Genomic DNA, 14,677 nt, shown 5'->3' with positions numbered 1-14,677 from the left:
GATTACTGGTGTTGCGGTGCAAATAAAGGGGATCCGAGTCGATGAATCGGTGCCGGTCCCGCTCGGACGCCCCGGCGGGTGGAGATCGGCCTTCGTCGGAGACCGGATGACGAATCGCGAACGGGGTAGGTGCCGTTTCACAGGCACGGCCGCAGTCAAATCTTTCAGGTCAATTTCTTTGAAATTGGTCGAACGATTGCAAGAGTCATGTCTTTGATGCCACGACTTTCTTTTGAATCTCGGTGAATGGTTGCATCGCAAAGTTTCGTATTGACATGAAGTATCGGCGTGGTCACAACGGCTAGAAGGTCGATATGCAGCGATAGGCATGAGATGAAATACAGATGGATTATTACTAGTACATTATTTAACGGACATGAAAATTCAGAAACTCCAGCCTTTACAAACGTTATCGATGGTGATTGAGCACTGTCCTCAACGTCCCCATTAGTTAGCCCGCTTCCTGAAGTCGCTTTCGGTTTTCAGCCAAGTCTCCAGATCCTTCATCGCCGGGTATTCCTTCTTCAGAGTCGGAACATCCGCTGCGTAACCAACATCATAGAACCATCTAAACATTCTTCCAAAGTCCTTCATCAAGGCCATAAAGAGCCAAGGAAAGAACCTCCACGTCCCAGCCGGTGGCGCTCCAGTAACCTTCTTGAACACTCGACTCATTTCGTCAAAGGTGACCTCATCGCCAGCCAACGAGAGGCCCTTCCCCCGATACTCTTCCGGCTTCATGAAGGCTTGGGCGCCAAAGAAACCGATGTCTCTCGTCGCGATCAACTGCAATGGCTTCTCCTTCACAGCCATCTTCCACGCTGTGACGAACACTCGACCCATGAAGTCATCCGTGAAGTTGTCCATGAACGCCACGGGCCGAAGAATCGACCATTTCATGTTGGATCCCTTGGACTTCGCAATTAGACGCTGTTCGATCTGGTGCTTGGAAATGAAGTGAGGCACATCCGTGGGGTTGTCGAGTGAAGAATCTCCGTGACGGTCGACAGACGAGTAGACGAAGAACTCAACCCCGGCTTCGAGCGCTGCGTCGACTAGAGCTTTCCCCTGGCCTGCCTCATCAAGACCACCTTGGTTGGTTCCCATAACAGCCTGAGCTGAGTCAATATTCGCTAGGAAGATATCAGTAATAAGAGAGAATACTTACCTGGACGCTAAAGACTCCCCAGACGGGCTTTCCGGCGACCTCTTTCGCGGCCTTCAGAAGCGCCGAGGCCTCCGACATGTTTCCCTGTACGAGCTTGATGTTCTTGGACTTCTGCAACAGTCGCTGTGCGGACGCGGAGATGGGGTCCCGGGTAACCGCGAGGATCTCGAAGTCGGCTTGTTGCTGGATGAGTTGGTCGATCACAGCACCGCCTTGCTTCCCAGTTGCGCCGCAGATTAACACAGCGCGAGACATCTTGAAGACTGTTTCGATTTCTTCGCTCAGAGTTGCGATTGCTTGTTATAGATCAAAGTAAGATGCAAGGAAATAAATATCGCACTTATTGAAATTTCAATCGAGCTTTATAGTACTTTTTAAGCCCGGCAGCGTCTTGGTAATCAACGAATAGCCCTCGATAAGATCGTGATGTTGATCACCTGCGCAGGGTGCATGCTATCCGCGAGAATTCGAGATGGAGTAGCGCTTTGGTAAGATCCTTCGAACGGCGGCGTTTCCAGCGGCCCAAATTCGTGCCGAACGTTACGCAGCATACCGCAGCCTACCTAACTAGAAGCGCCGTCAACCCGGCACTTCTGACTAAACAGCCCCACAACCCGGCCTCCGACAAGGGCCGAGCCGCGCGGCTTCCCCGAAGGCCTATCCGTATCATTGTGTACATCAACAGGCGTTCCGTCAGCTTCCACATATTTTTTTCCAAAAACATTAGTAAGCTGAGAATTTGCACTACTCATGGCATTTGCGCCTACTGAGCCTTCCACAATGACTTCAGGTTGGTAGAGGCTAGGTCCGGAGTGGGTCCGGAGCGGGCCCGGACCCGACGCTCGGAGGCCTGCGTTGTTCTGGTAGGCAAACCCCGGCCCCGGAAATCATGTCTCTTTCGATCCGGTCGAGCTCAGACTCGTTGACATCACCAAATGTTTGATTAAATCCAACCACCCCATCCCAGAAATCACGCATGAACATCCCGATAGTGCCTAGCTCCCTCATTCGCTGCCGTCCCGGCAAGCCTGGACGATTTGAGTTGAAACCCTCACTTAAGCTTTCGTCACATCAGCTTAAAATCACGGGCGCTATCAATAGAATTTCATTTGATGTCGCACCAAAATACCACGGTCATGCGGGGGACTTCTCACAATCCTGCCTTCCTCTTGCCCGCTGGACATCAGGTGCCGAACGAGGCTACGAATAACTGCTACACCGGCTGTAGTGTCATCTCGCGACCGTCTTCCGCCTCAACCGCAGCAAAATGAACGCCAACGGCACCAAGCTTCGGATCGTGGTCGTGGGCGGCGGGATAGCTGGGCTGGCCGCCGCCGCCATTCTTCGACAGAAACATGACGTCGTGGTCTACGATCGCGACCCGGAAGACGCGCCCGAGCGAGGCGCCGGCATCGGACTCGGGCCCAACGGGAGCAAGATGCTTAAGAGCGCGTTCCAGTTTAGCCCGGAGAATGTAAAGGCGACGGTGTGTTCTGGTACGAGGACATACGACAAGGAGGGGAACTTGTTGCGAGAGATCACCGGCGTGACGGAACCGTTCGGGAGCGAGTGGCTGTTGATGCATCGACAGGATCTGAAGGAGGAGTTGACCAGACTGGCGACGGGAGATGCTGCGAAGCTGGGTATCTCTGGGCCTCAGGCTAAGATTGTGCATGGTGTGGAGGTGAAAGAGGTAGATGTTGAGTTAGGGAAGGTTGTCCTGAGTAATGGGGAGGTGGTTGAAGCAGACGTTATCGTTGGTGAGACAAGTTCGTATGAGAACGCTGCTGAGATGTTAACAACGTCGCAGGTGCTGATGGGATTCATTCCGTTGTGCGGGAAGCTATCCTCGGCGGAGAGCCGAACATGGTGTCATCCGGTGTTTCGCTCTACCGCTTCGTCTACTCCCTGGACAAGGCAAAGGAGGTACTTGGAGGCCTACCAGCCGCGATTGATCCCGACGCGGGCGGGTTTCTCAATATGATGACAGCCGACGACGACTTGAGACGCAACATAATCTTTTACCCGTGCCGTAATAACACCGCTCTCAACGTTGTTGCTCGAGTACCCGACACCATGCTGTCACAAGAGAGTGAAGCATCGTGGAGTGCTGAAGGTAACAAGGCGGAAATGCTCGAAAACTTGAAGGATTTCGCTCCCTGGATGCTGGAAATCATGAGGTCAGTGGCTAGCGTTTCTCTGCATGGAGTTGGTATCTGGGGCTAACATGAGGCAAAAGAAACGTCGAAGATGTGAGGTTGTACAAAGTCAAAGACGCGGATCCGTTGACTCACTACGTCGGAGGCCGCGCCGTCATTCTTGGGGACGCAGCCCATCCGATGACGCCGTTCCAGGGACAAGGGGCAACCCAGGCAATCGAGGACGCCGAAGGTCTTCGTCTTCTTCTCCACGATAACGTCAACGCAAGCAACGTTTTCGGAGTGTTGCAAACTTGGGATTCCGTGAGGAGGCCGCGGGCATCGCAGGTTCAACAGAACTCGCGGTATGCGACGGACATCTCTGCGCAGGGTCAGCTGGACAGGATGAGACTTAACTGGACGTACAACGGGATTCACGCAGCTCTGAGAAATCGGTGATAGAAGAGCCTGGAACAATGTACTTGTTTGAGATCCAGCAAGTCTGTGGAAGTCTGAATCACGGGGCGAGAGACATGGTTGGATTCCGGACACGAAGGCGCGGGGTCCCATAATCAGAACCAGCAACATGAAGCCCCTGGAGGGTCTGGAGAAGTAGTGAATCACCAATTAAAAACACCTTAATTACTCATATACCAAAAGAAGAATATCGAGAGATCTTTCACAAGTACTCCAGTTTCCCGAGGGCGGCCGGATACGCTCGGCTTCCCCACCGTAATGGCCCCAGAACATACCATTCGACGACATCATCTTTCGGTCATTCTGAGCAACTCATCAGTCCTACATCACGCAAGCGACAATAGCAATGATTTCCCAGACAAATTAACTGGAGTTTTTATTGAGTATAAATTAGTGAAGAGAAGCAGACTTCAAAGTAAATCGAAACCTAAGTCAGTGTCACACCCATTGCCTTTTGACCTATCAACATTACTTCAAAGTGTTCGAGGAAGCAACCTCATCATAATTGATTTTAAACTCGCATTCACCAATAGAGTGAGCCCGTTCGCAATAAGACCTCAAAACATGTCAGCATTCAGATCATCGAGACTTCTGTCAACCTTCCGGACATCACCCGTCCGCTCCATCCAACACTCATCCCGGCGAACCTACGCCGTCCATGAGCCGCAGCGGGATACCCGCACATACCACGGCGGCGATCAACCACCCCCGGCCGGATCGGTCGAGAAGGAAGTCCCCACGAGACCGAGCGAGGTGAAAAATCGGTGAGATTCCCCTTGTTGCCTGTCCCCTGCTTATCCGGATACACCCGCTGTAGCCCGAAACCCCTGTTACCCCTCGCCGTCCACTCCCACTGGTCGCACATACAAGGTCATTCGTTGAATATCTGTTGACAATCTCCAGTGGATCTGTCTACGCGATCGGTGGCGTAGCTCTCACTGTCGGGGCTTTCTTCGCCTTCCTGACGGGCTCCCCCGATCGGGCGGCAGGCGTCGCGGACCAAGCTTCCCGCTCCGGCGCGCCCTTGATCTCCGGGCCGCTCAGTGGTAAAGAGGGGGCCGAGAAGAACCTTGAGGCAACCACCGGTCGTGATCCGAACCGGACTACCGGATTAGCTGGTTGAAGAGTGATGCGACGGATACTGCATCAGGCAAAAGATGAGATCTGGGGATGAAGGATGCCAAGGACCATCAAGTAGCATGTTCGTCTGAATTGAGAAGACAACTTTCGGCAATTTTCAGATTTCGGTTCCGTTCTCGCTTGTCAGACCACACACTCTGCAATTCCTTCATGAAATATTCTCTTTGATGTTGCCAAGTGACTTCAAAGCCAATGAATACATGTATCTATTTACAAGCTAGTGACCGCTATCATCGACGCTCATGCACACAAAATCCGGGGAACTGCAACTCCCCGCAATGCACCTCAGTACTGCAGCAATGTCGGTCTCGGTTTCGTTTTCGGCTTCGTTCCCTGTATCAAGCTGCTCAACCTCACAACAGGAGCTCTTCAAACACTTTCTTCTGCAAACAGGTTTGCGTTATTATAAAATCTGGCTCTCCTACAACTTAACAATCGAGTTATCAAATCCAGCTTTGCCTTTCTTCATCATCACCAAACGTCGACCAACAGCCGCCATATCACGACGGACATCTACACCATCATTAGCCACCCACCATGTCTGTAGATTACACCTCAAAGACAGTCGCCATCACAGGCGGGGCAGCAGGTCTCGGTTTAGCAATCACCAAATTCTTCCTCGCAGCCAACGCGACAGTCCTCGCTCTTGACATTTCTCAAACAGCCCTAGACAACCTCCCGTCCGAGGTCCCGGAAGCCGACCGATCTCGCGTTCACCCCGTTAAATGCGACGTCACGTCTCCCGACTCAGTCGAAGCTGCGTTTTCATCGTATCTCTCTGGAGGAGAAGGTCGCCGTCTGGATGTACTGGTTAACAATGCAGGTCTCTCGGACAAGATGCATCCAACAGCAGACTGCGACATGGCGATGTGGGAGAAGAACATTTTGGTAAATATGACGGGACCGTTCATCACATCACAGCAGGCTATCAGGCAATTCTTGAAGCAAGATATTGTAGGCGGGCAGAGAGGCGTCATTCTGAATGTCATCAGTGCGGCGGGAACTCACGGGGCCAGAGCCGGTAAGTCCTGATACGATTGTTTCAAGAACCTATCGAGAAACATGAACCTAACTGTGATATGACAGGCGTGGCATACACAGCATCGAAACACGGCACTGTTGGCCTCACCAGAAGCACAGCAGCATTCTACGGACCCAAGGGCATCCGTTGCCTAGCCATCATGCCAGGACCCATGGTGACTGGCATGGCCAGGGACAAAGACCACATTGCTGATTTCCATAAGGAAGGTCTCGCACTGAGTGAGTATTGTTTTTCCTCATGAGAAAACCCAGAACTGACGAGTATTAGCTGTCTCAACCTTCAATACGGTGAATGGAGATCCGAACCAGAAGAGTTGGAATTTCGGATGGTCACCATTGGATCAGGTTGCCAAGACAGTGTTGGTTCTCTGTTCTGATGGGATGAACACCATCAACGGCGCTCTTGTTCCGACGGACATGGGATGGACAAGTATTTAAACGGCTGAGAATCTGGACCGTTTCCACGCGTGCGAGATAGACGCAAGCAACGTCTTATTCTTACAGCACCAGCCGGCGTCGCCACTTCTCATTTAATTGTACCTTGGATACAAGATGATATGTTCTCAAAAACGCTAGCCTTCGCGGATGGGAGGATGTCTCCTTGCCGCGATCGTACCACTGCGACATCGTGATGTTGTGGGAGCTCACTGAAAAAGCTCTGAAGAAGCGTATCCCGAGACATCGTCCCGTGCGGACGGCAGTTTCGGTGCCGCACTTGGTTTTCCCTGAGATGTTTATTGGACTTGAGGTTGAGGCTAAGCGGCAAGAGTAGAGGAATAGGGGAGAGGGACGTGTCAACAGCTGCATATCTCGGACAAGTGTAGTTGATATTGAAAAGTCATCCGGGATAAGACAAGACTCGATTCTTGCAATTCCACTTTACTTCGGCACTATTTCTGGTTTAGGGGGTTGTTTACAGTTACCTTCAATCTTGATAGCATAGAGCTTATCACTCATCTCAAATGTTTACAATTATCGTAATACTGTGATGTCGAAAGGCATATGATGAAAATCTATATGCCTTGGAGCCACTGTTTCAGACTATCCTGTTTTTATTCTTGCCGTCAGTTCTCCTTTTCATGTGAGTCCAAAGTATGATCTCATGTCAAGAAGCATTGAACAAGACTGATCATGCTTTAGCCATCGAAACCTTCAAGATATCTAAGCTCATTGGAAGCAAAAGTAAACTCGCGCTTCGCATGGATTGTGACTCCGCTTACGTGTAGGTTTGAAGAGGTGCTGACAGTATTTATTGTGTTACACAATACCTGGGTGATAGTATATTGGATTTCGCCACTGCGTTTCAGTTGATTCTTGTGTTGTCACCTGCAAAAATGGATGATGGGTTGGAGCAGTTCAATTGGAAAGAGACCTTTCTTTTCTTCTACTGGGATATTCAGCGCTACCGTCCCGAGTCCGCACCGAAGATAGACAAGCTGATTCTGGACTTCTTCTATGAAGAAGAGCCAGCGGCTGGGTCTAATGGCGACCCCTATTCGTGGGATGCTGCACTTTACCGCCTGATGAGAATAATTAGGTGTCGACTTGGTGAGGGTATCATCTAGAACATGAAAACAACTTCAAAGAGGCTAATGAAAAACAGGATCCAACATTTGTCCTGGGGTAAAATCTCATTATCGCTGGCTTGAACAATACGACCCCAGCACCAACCAGTCGCCACCGTACGTTGACTGGTTCTGGTTGGAACCCCATGTCTCTATGGAAGCCCGACGTGACGCCACGTCACATGTCTTAGCAATCATCGAGCATTTGACCACGGTGGTTTACCGACAGCAACATGACCCAGACGAGGACGTGGACTTCGTAAAGGCATGGGCCGGCAACATGCTACTGAAGGATTTCAGCGATTCTCATGCAAGTCCTGAGTGGGGTGTGCCAATCCCAGTACACATAAGTTGTCTGTTAGCAGTTGGCTGGGACCGAGCAGCTTCAATCGACAAGTGCGAGGGTAGGATTTTGTCTATGCGAAGTAGGTCAAGCGAGTTCTGGTACCTTCCTCATCCGCCATGCCCATGTCAGCGCTGGCCAAATGGACACCTCGTTAGTATGCCAGCATCAGCTGATTCAAGATACGAATTCATCCTCGAAGACCCAAGTCACATGGGATACGGGACTGCGAAGATCAGGTTCCCTTCAGAAGGACTCGGCCATTGCGTCGACAAACAAAGCAGGCACTACTTGCGCCTTTCTTCCGGCTCACAAAATGGGTTGTTGCGTGTTGAGGCTGCCAAGCTTCACTTCATTGGCATGCTCTACTGGGCGCAGCAAATGGCTCTCACTGGCCATGCTTTGCCGCTTCCAGAATTCATCGACAAGCAATACGAGGAATTGGCGGCTGTCAACGATGATGATGCTGATCGTGATGAGATGAAGTTGGACCGGATGCTATGGAATGCACTTCGCAGTTTCGGTCTTGAGCGTGTCAAGTTGAATTGCAAATCGTGCGTCGAGACAATTAGCTCTCCGCCGGCTATGTGAGCCGTCGATGAAGACGTGGTTGGGGGTAATGGTTGGGGGTTCGAAAGGGATCAAGTCAGAAATTGTACCTTGCGTTATGGCTTTACATTAAGCCCAGTCATGTTTACACGTAAACCTTCGATGAGAGTGCGTGACATCTGGTCAGTGACCGTGACAACATCATTCTAGTTTTCACTGAATGAGAGGCAGGCCGAACACAGAGTAGGAAGGCCCCAATTCTCATGGAAATCGGGGAATATGAATTGATCGTTCTCATTACCAAGAAGTCTCTCTTCAGCGCGGACTTTGCCTTCACACTATTGCCCTCATACTACTGAGGCAGAGTATGGCGCATTGAGGTAGGACAAAAGGCCTAGATATTTGAACGGTTCGGCTTTGTTTCTGCCGATCGCCGAACGATCGTGTTCATTTGCTTATTCTTCAGAACAGAATAGGGGCTGATCAGCTGCTGGCAATGCATCCCGCCCCGAAAACAAACACAGCCGTTTCCCATTCGGTCCTTGGCCCCCAATTTCAATCACATCTTCCCTTGGCACCTTCGACAACACACAGCCTAAGGCGGTTTCTGGCGATTAGGTTACACTGGCGGCGGGATGTAGTTCGTATCTGCCGAATGAGGGGGTTTGGGATGCCAAGGCGGACTAATTCAACACTTTCTTGTCAGGACTGCTCCCCACATTTTGCTCTCCCTGGGAAAATTTGAGTTAAACGCCGGACCTGTCGGTACTCATTGTGTGATGGCACTAATCGTTTGTGCGGTCTCTGCAGGTCATGAGGATAAAAAGAGACTGTTTTCGGCGGCAATCACCCAGATTCCAGAATAACGAGTCAAACGCGGGGAACGAAGGATCGTGCAGGAACCCACTAAATAGAGTCCATCATACGGCACGTTTAATTGTTGCCCCCCATGATTGTCATATTAACAGCCGAAGCTCTAATAGCCGGCAATTCCAGACTCAACACCCCGGAGAGCAGAACCCTGAGCTGTATGATCAAATTCAGATGGCGTTTTCCTCAGGTGGAACTATGAGTGGGACGGTGAGTTCGTGAGACAGACAAGCTCGCACCTGAATGTGGCTTGGGCCTGAAGTAAAAGATATTGTCAATTTGAGACGTTTCCCCTGGATCAAGGCATGTCGCTGTACTGCCAAGGGTTGACATTTCGTGGGATAAAGTGCTGCACATCTCATCCTCTTTTGATACAATCGGGAGCCAAGACATAACCGTGATTTAAAGGCACGAATCGGAGAATCAGAAATAAGAAATAAAACAAGCTTACTATTGAGCTGGAGGATTGAGGTCTCATTCGCATGAAAAGCCGCCAAAAGCCGACCACCATACGTCGAAAGAAGCGCTGATGAACGCCCGATGACCGCTGCCAAGCCAGACCTGGCTTCGTTGCCAAGAGTCAACATGTGAGCCAAGGCACGGAAGTTTCAAAGGCATGAATCGGGAAGGTCGAGAATAAACAGTAAGCAAGCCACCAAATAGCAGCTAACAGTTCTTCTCTCCATTTGCCCCCGTCGAGGTTCCATTCGTGTACCATTCAACCGACCTGGGCAGCCCAATACAGGTGTCCAGCTCGCGACCAGCTAGGCATCCCGGGCGGTCCGGAGCATGTCGTGAGCACCGCCGAGCCGTGCCCAAGCTCGTGGTAAATGAATGCGGAGGATCCTTTCCCGGTCCAAGGGGCCGGCCCAATTTCGTCCTCCAACGAACGTGCTTGTTGTGGGCGCGTCTACGAGACTGGTGCGCATCTGAGGGAGACATCTGGGCACATCGCCATCTCCACCGACGTCCGGATGGATATAAACATGTTGCCCTGCTGTTTTCCCCGAGAGGAGGAGCCCCGAAGATCTTCACCCACGCTCTTTCCAACCTCGAAGCCCCCTTCCCCCGTCAGGAACATTCAAGGGAACCACTAATACGATGGCCAAGTTCTCCATTCTCACGGCGGCCCTGGCGCTCGCCTCCTCCGTTGCCGCCCAGTGTGGCTCCGGTACTCCTGACGCCCGTGTCACCGGCTCCGGCAGCTCCTTCACGGCGACCAGGGGCTCTGCCAACGTCTACACCGGCTCCGACTACCGCGCCGCCATTCAGGCCGCCCTCGACTCCATCTCCTCCGGCCAGCGCGTCTCCGTCATCGCCTCGGGCTCCATCGGCGCCAACACCATCACCATCGCGAGCGGCAAGATCTTCGAGGGCTGCGGTACCATCAACGTGGGCAACCGCTCCGGCCGCGGCGCCATCGAATCGACCAACACCCAGGGCGTCCAGATCCCCTACCTCACGATGACGGGTAACCCGTACTTCGGCCTGCGCTTCTCCGGCACCCGCGACCTCACCCTCGGCGCCATCACCATGAACCTCAGCGGCGGCCTCGGCATCCGCTTCGACCGCGACCTCGCCGCCAACTCCAACGTCAAGATGGGCGTCATCCGCGTCACCGGCGCCGGCTCCCACGCCGTCGAGACCTGGAACATCGACGGCCTGACCATCGACCAGGTCATCGCCCGCAACGTCGGCGAGTCGGGACTGCTGCTCCAGAAGACGACCAACGCGCGCGTCGGCCTCGTCGACGGCAACAACGTCGGCGCCGGCACCGGCTACGGCACCCTCCGCTTCGCCAACAACAACGGCCAGAACCCCAACGGCAACTACAACACCAACGTCTACGTCGACAAGGTCGTCTCGCGCGGCGGCGGCCGCGGCATCTTCTGCGTCTCGCAGTCCGGCGCCGCCGTCATCACCAGCGTCGACCTCGCCAGCAACGGCAACAACGCCATCCTCATCGAGAACTGCTACAACCTCTCCATCCGCGGCGGCACCGTCAACGGCGGCGGCGAGGTCCGCGTCGCCGCCCGCTCCGAGTTCCCCAACAACCGCGACATCTGGATCACCCTCAAGGTCGACGGCACCACCGTCCGCGAGTCCCCCTGCGGTGACAACGTCAACTGGACCCTCACCGGCAACGGTGCCAGGAACGTCTGCTAAGCGGGCTTTCGACGCTGTTCGGATCGTCTCGGGGCGCGTGTTTTTCTTTCACCAGTACATTATTTCTTATTGGCCTCGTAGGCCGCTGTCCATATTTCCTTTTGGCTCTTGGTGGTGCTCTAGTGCACCAAGCGTCGGCAACAAAAACACTGAGCGACTCTCTTTGGGTGTAACGAAAGCGATGGAGCAAGACTTCCCCGGGCGGACGGGATTGCTGGTCAGAAAATTAGGCCCCTATCAATAAATAGGCATGCTTCGCTTCCATCTCGTCTGTTGCTCCGATGTGGGGGTTCCCGTGCTTCCAGTCCTTCAAGTTGCCTCGACACACCAATCATCCTCGTTCATGACATGACGGTGGATGTCTGTCGGTCATCTCGGGCCGATGCCTAAATCTCCCGTTTTGACGGGATCTTGAATCGTTTCTCGATTTGCAATAATCGCAGAGTCGCATCTAAGACCGCAGAAGCTGGCCGAGCTCACTCACCTCTCGCCGGCCAATCCTGGCGCCATTGTCGCATGTCCCCCTCAGTTCTCACAGCAAGCTATGCAGATCGGTTCCGAACAAGGCAATATTAACCACTGAAATGTTTTCATGATTTATTAAAACATTTTCAGCCAGTTCATCTGCGTAACAACTCCGCGCCAACTCCGCCTGGCCACAACTAGCCGATGGTCTTCACGTCGCATCATGTCAGCCAACAGACCCCTGGCTTTACCAGCCTCCGCGACCGCTCGAGTGTTAAAAGTTGCCTCATTGAGCACTTGGATCATCAACCTCGCCAGATCCCAACTGATAAACCCCAGAAAGCGCTAAATCGCACCGTTCGGGGCCCCGCAAGCAGAATGCTGGGGTAACTGGGTCAATCCGTGTTATTCCGTCCACGGATACTAGATTCCGGCCGACATATAACTTGACGACGTGAAGCTCGTCTACAATTCTAGAATGATACGCACGATTCTTCGCCGTGGTAGCCTTACGTCTCGCCAGCAAGATGTTCGCCCGAATCAAGAATGATCCTCTTTACCAGGACCTCAATTGGCGCCTGGTCCTCATCGGTTGCGTCGCCAACCTAGGCGCGATGGGCTTCGGCTTCGACAACGGTACGTCCGAATACCTACAACTCAACACTCGTACCGAAAACGACTGACATGAGTACACAGGCTGGTGGGGAGGCGCACTCGGTCTCTCACAGTTCCAGCGAAAGTACGGATCCTACGACGACGCGCTCGGCCGATACGCGATTCCAGCTACGAAGACCTCCGTCGGAACGGGCACCGGGTCGGCGGGTATCATCATCGGTTGTATCCTGGCGCCGTTTGTGACATCGCGGCTCGGTCGCAAGAAGTCCTTCCTGGTCATCTCGGCCTTGATGGGCTCCGGTGTCATTCTCGAATCGACCGCGATCACATCCTTCTGGCAGCTGGTGGTCGGAAGAATCTTGGTCTATGCGGGCATGGGTTTGGCGTCGAACTTGACACCCATGTACCTGTCCGAGTGCTCTCCTCCGAGAATTCGAGGTATTCCTAGTCGCAACGAGAACTAAGTTGTCCTCTGGTACTGACTGTATAGGTGCCTTCCTCGCCCTTTACAGCTTCTTTCTTTCCTTCGGCGTCTTCATGGCAGCTATCGCCGTGTATCTATCCCGGACAAGGAATGATAAATGGCAGTATTTGTGAGTTATCACGATCAAAAGTCTGATCCTTCAAGCTAATTTTCTAGGATCGTCATTCTTTGCCAGCTCTTCGTCCCGATCGGATACGTCGTCATGTACCCGCTGATGCCAGAATCTCCCCGCTATCTCATCTACCGCGGCAAGTACTCCGAAGCGGAAGAGGTCCTCAAGAAGCTCTCGAACCACCCCGAGACGATCGCGCAGGAAGTCCAGCTCCTCAAGATCCAGGTCGAGGAGCAGCGCGAGCTGCACAAGGCCACGTCCCTCATGGACTGCTTCAAGGGCGTCAACTTCCGCCGCACCATCATCGCCATGAGCGTGCAGATCCTGCAGCAGGCCCAGGGCGTCTCCTTCATCCAGAACTTCATCGTCACGTTCATGCAGCAGCTCGGGTTCCCGGACTCGCTGCGTACCAACGTCATGGTTACCGGCTGCGGCTTCGCGGTGCATTTCATCACTTTCCTGACGTTTGACAAGCTCGGTCGTCGCAGGTCTCTGTCGCTCGGTGCTGTGCTGCTGGCTGGGATGATGCTTGGCACCGGCGCTGCGACGGCGACTGGTTCTGCTGGTAACTACTCTTCGGAAGTTGCCAATGCTGCTGCTGCGCTTCTCATTCTCTGGTATGAAACCCCGACACTTACGTTGAGTGTGTAAGGCTAACCAAACGTGCGTGTAGGTACTCCATTTACGGCATCACCTGGGGACCTGGGTGCTGGATTGTCGCCGGCGAGATTGGAACGGGCCAGCTCCGAGAGAAGACCCTGTTCCTGGCTTCGATGGGCAGCTTCCTCACCTCCGTGCCGATCAACTTCGTGAACCCGTACGTGCAGGCCAAACTCGGCGGCGGCGTCACTTTCATCTACGGCGCCTTCTCGGTTGTTGCCGCTGTCTGGGTGTTCTTCATGGTTCCCGAGACCAAGAATCGCTCCCTTGAAGAGCTCGACGAAATGTTCCAGGCCAACGTCAAGACCCGGGAGTTCAAGAAGTACGTCTCGACGGGTCTGGGTGCGCAGATTACGATGGTAGAGGATAAGGGCGCGAAGAAGATGGAGATCGAGCAGGACGAAGACGCTTAGGGGGGGTTCGGTTAAGACCTCACCCTGGCTTATCTCATGCGAGGTGTTGCAGTCGACACAAGCCGGGGTGCTAAGCGCTCACCAACGTACTGCCAAACGGTGTGCAAGGCGCTTGCATTTTCCAAAAGAAGACAGTCATGGATAAACATAAACTTAAGGTTAATATTGACGTAAGAAACTACAGAAATAGATCAACTAAGATGGCGTGAGGCCGGAGCCCAAACCTGCGATACAACGTGTTTGGTCGCAGTGATTCAATTACGCAGCGTCGAAGATGTATTACTTCTCGAAAGATGAACTGCCAGACTGATTCCCCCTACTTCAAAGGTTGCATGCGAGTAAAAATGCCCATCTGGGACTGGGCAGACAAAAAAATCCAATGTCTATTATCAGTGTCGGACCGAAGGCCGCCCGAGACTTCATCGCAGGAGCTCATCACCATCGTTACTCAATCAGCGACCTAACTTACTA

General features: G+C 53.0%; 6 protein-coding genes across 6 annotated transcripts; 5 read left to right on the top strand and 1 right to left on the bottom strand.

The window, feature by feature from the left end:
* Positions 1-447: 447 nt before the first annotated feature.
* CkaCkLH20_05199 (NmrA-like family protein) lies at positions 448-1,423 on the bottom strand (the record flags this gene model as incomplete). The annotated part of the gene is made up of 2 exons (XM_038887918.1): positions 448-1,113; positions 1,169-1,423. 2 exons carry the CDS (start codon positions 1,421-1,423, stop codon positions 448-450), a joined length of 921 nt encoding a protein of 306 aa, XP_038746960.1.
* A 1,012-nt stretch (positions 1,424-2,435) lies between these two features.
* CkaCkLH20_05198 (FAD binding domain protein) lies at positions 2,436-3,765 on the top strand (the record flags this gene model as incomplete). Its single annotated transcript, XM_038887917.1, has 3 exons — positions 2,436-2,928; positions 2,979-3,348; positions 3,408-3,765. The coding sequence occupies 3 exons, from the start codon at positions 2,436-2,438 to the stop codon at positions 3,763-3,765; spliced, it is 1,221 nt and encodes a 406-aa protein (XP_038746959.1).
* Positions 3,766-4,347: 582 nt separating this feature from the next.
* On the top strand, positions 4,348-4,906 carry CkaCkLH20_05197 (uncharacterized protein; the record flags this gene model as incomplete). Its single annotated transcript, XM_038887916.1, has 2 exons — positions 4,348-4,547; positions 4,687-4,906. The coding sequence occupies 2 exons, from the start codon at positions 4,348-4,350 to the stop codon at positions 4,904-4,906; spliced, it is 420 nt and encodes a 139-aa protein (XP_038746958.1).
* A 554-nt stretch (positions 4,907-5,460) lies between these two features.
* CkaCkLH20_05196 (uncharacterized protein) lies at positions 5,461-8,463 on the top strand (the record flags this gene model as incomplete). The annotated part of the gene is made up of 5 exons (XM_038887915.1): positions 5,461-5,944; positions 6,010-6,183; positions 7,105-7,186; positions 7,244-7,512; positions 7,568-8,463. 5 exons carry the CDS (start codon positions 5,461-5,463, stop codon positions 8,461-8,463), a joined length of 1,905 nt encoding a protein of 634 aa, XP_038746957.1.
* Positions 8,464-10,392: 1,929 nt separating this feature from the next.
* CkaCkLH20_05195 (parallel beta-helix repeat protein) lies at positions 10,393-11,457 on the top strand (the record flags this gene model as incomplete). The annotated part of the gene is made up of 1 exon (XM_038887914.1): positions 10,393-11,457. One exon carries the CDS (start codon positions 10,393-10,395, stop codon positions 11,455-11,457), a length of 1,065 nt encoding a protein of 354 aa, XP_038746956.1.
* Positions 11,458-12,449: 992 nt separating this feature from the next.
* On the top strand, positions 12,450-14,206 carry CkaCkLH20_05194 (monosaccharide transporter; the record flags this gene model as incomplete). The annotated part of the gene is made up of 5 exons (XM_038887913.1): positions 12,450-12,558; positions 12,619-12,975; positions 13,028-13,130; positions 13,178-13,750; positions 13,807-14,206. 5 exons carry the CDS (start codon positions 12,450-12,452, stop codon positions 14,204-14,206), a joined length of 1,542 nt encoding a protein of 513 aa, XP_038746955.1.
* Between the last annotated feature and the right edge of the window lie 471 nt (positions 14,207-14,677).

The sequence above is a fragment of the Colletotrichum karsti genome (genome assembly GCF_011947395.1).
Source record: "Colletotrichum karsti strain CkLH20 chromosome Unknown Scaffold14, whole genome shotgun sequence".
Classification (NCBI taxonomy): domain Eukaryota; kingdom Fungi; phylum Ascomycota; class Sordariomycetes; order Glomerellales; family Glomerellaceae; genus Colletotrichum; species Colletotrichum karsti.
This window is presented reverse-complemented; position numbering and strand designations above follow the sequence as displayed.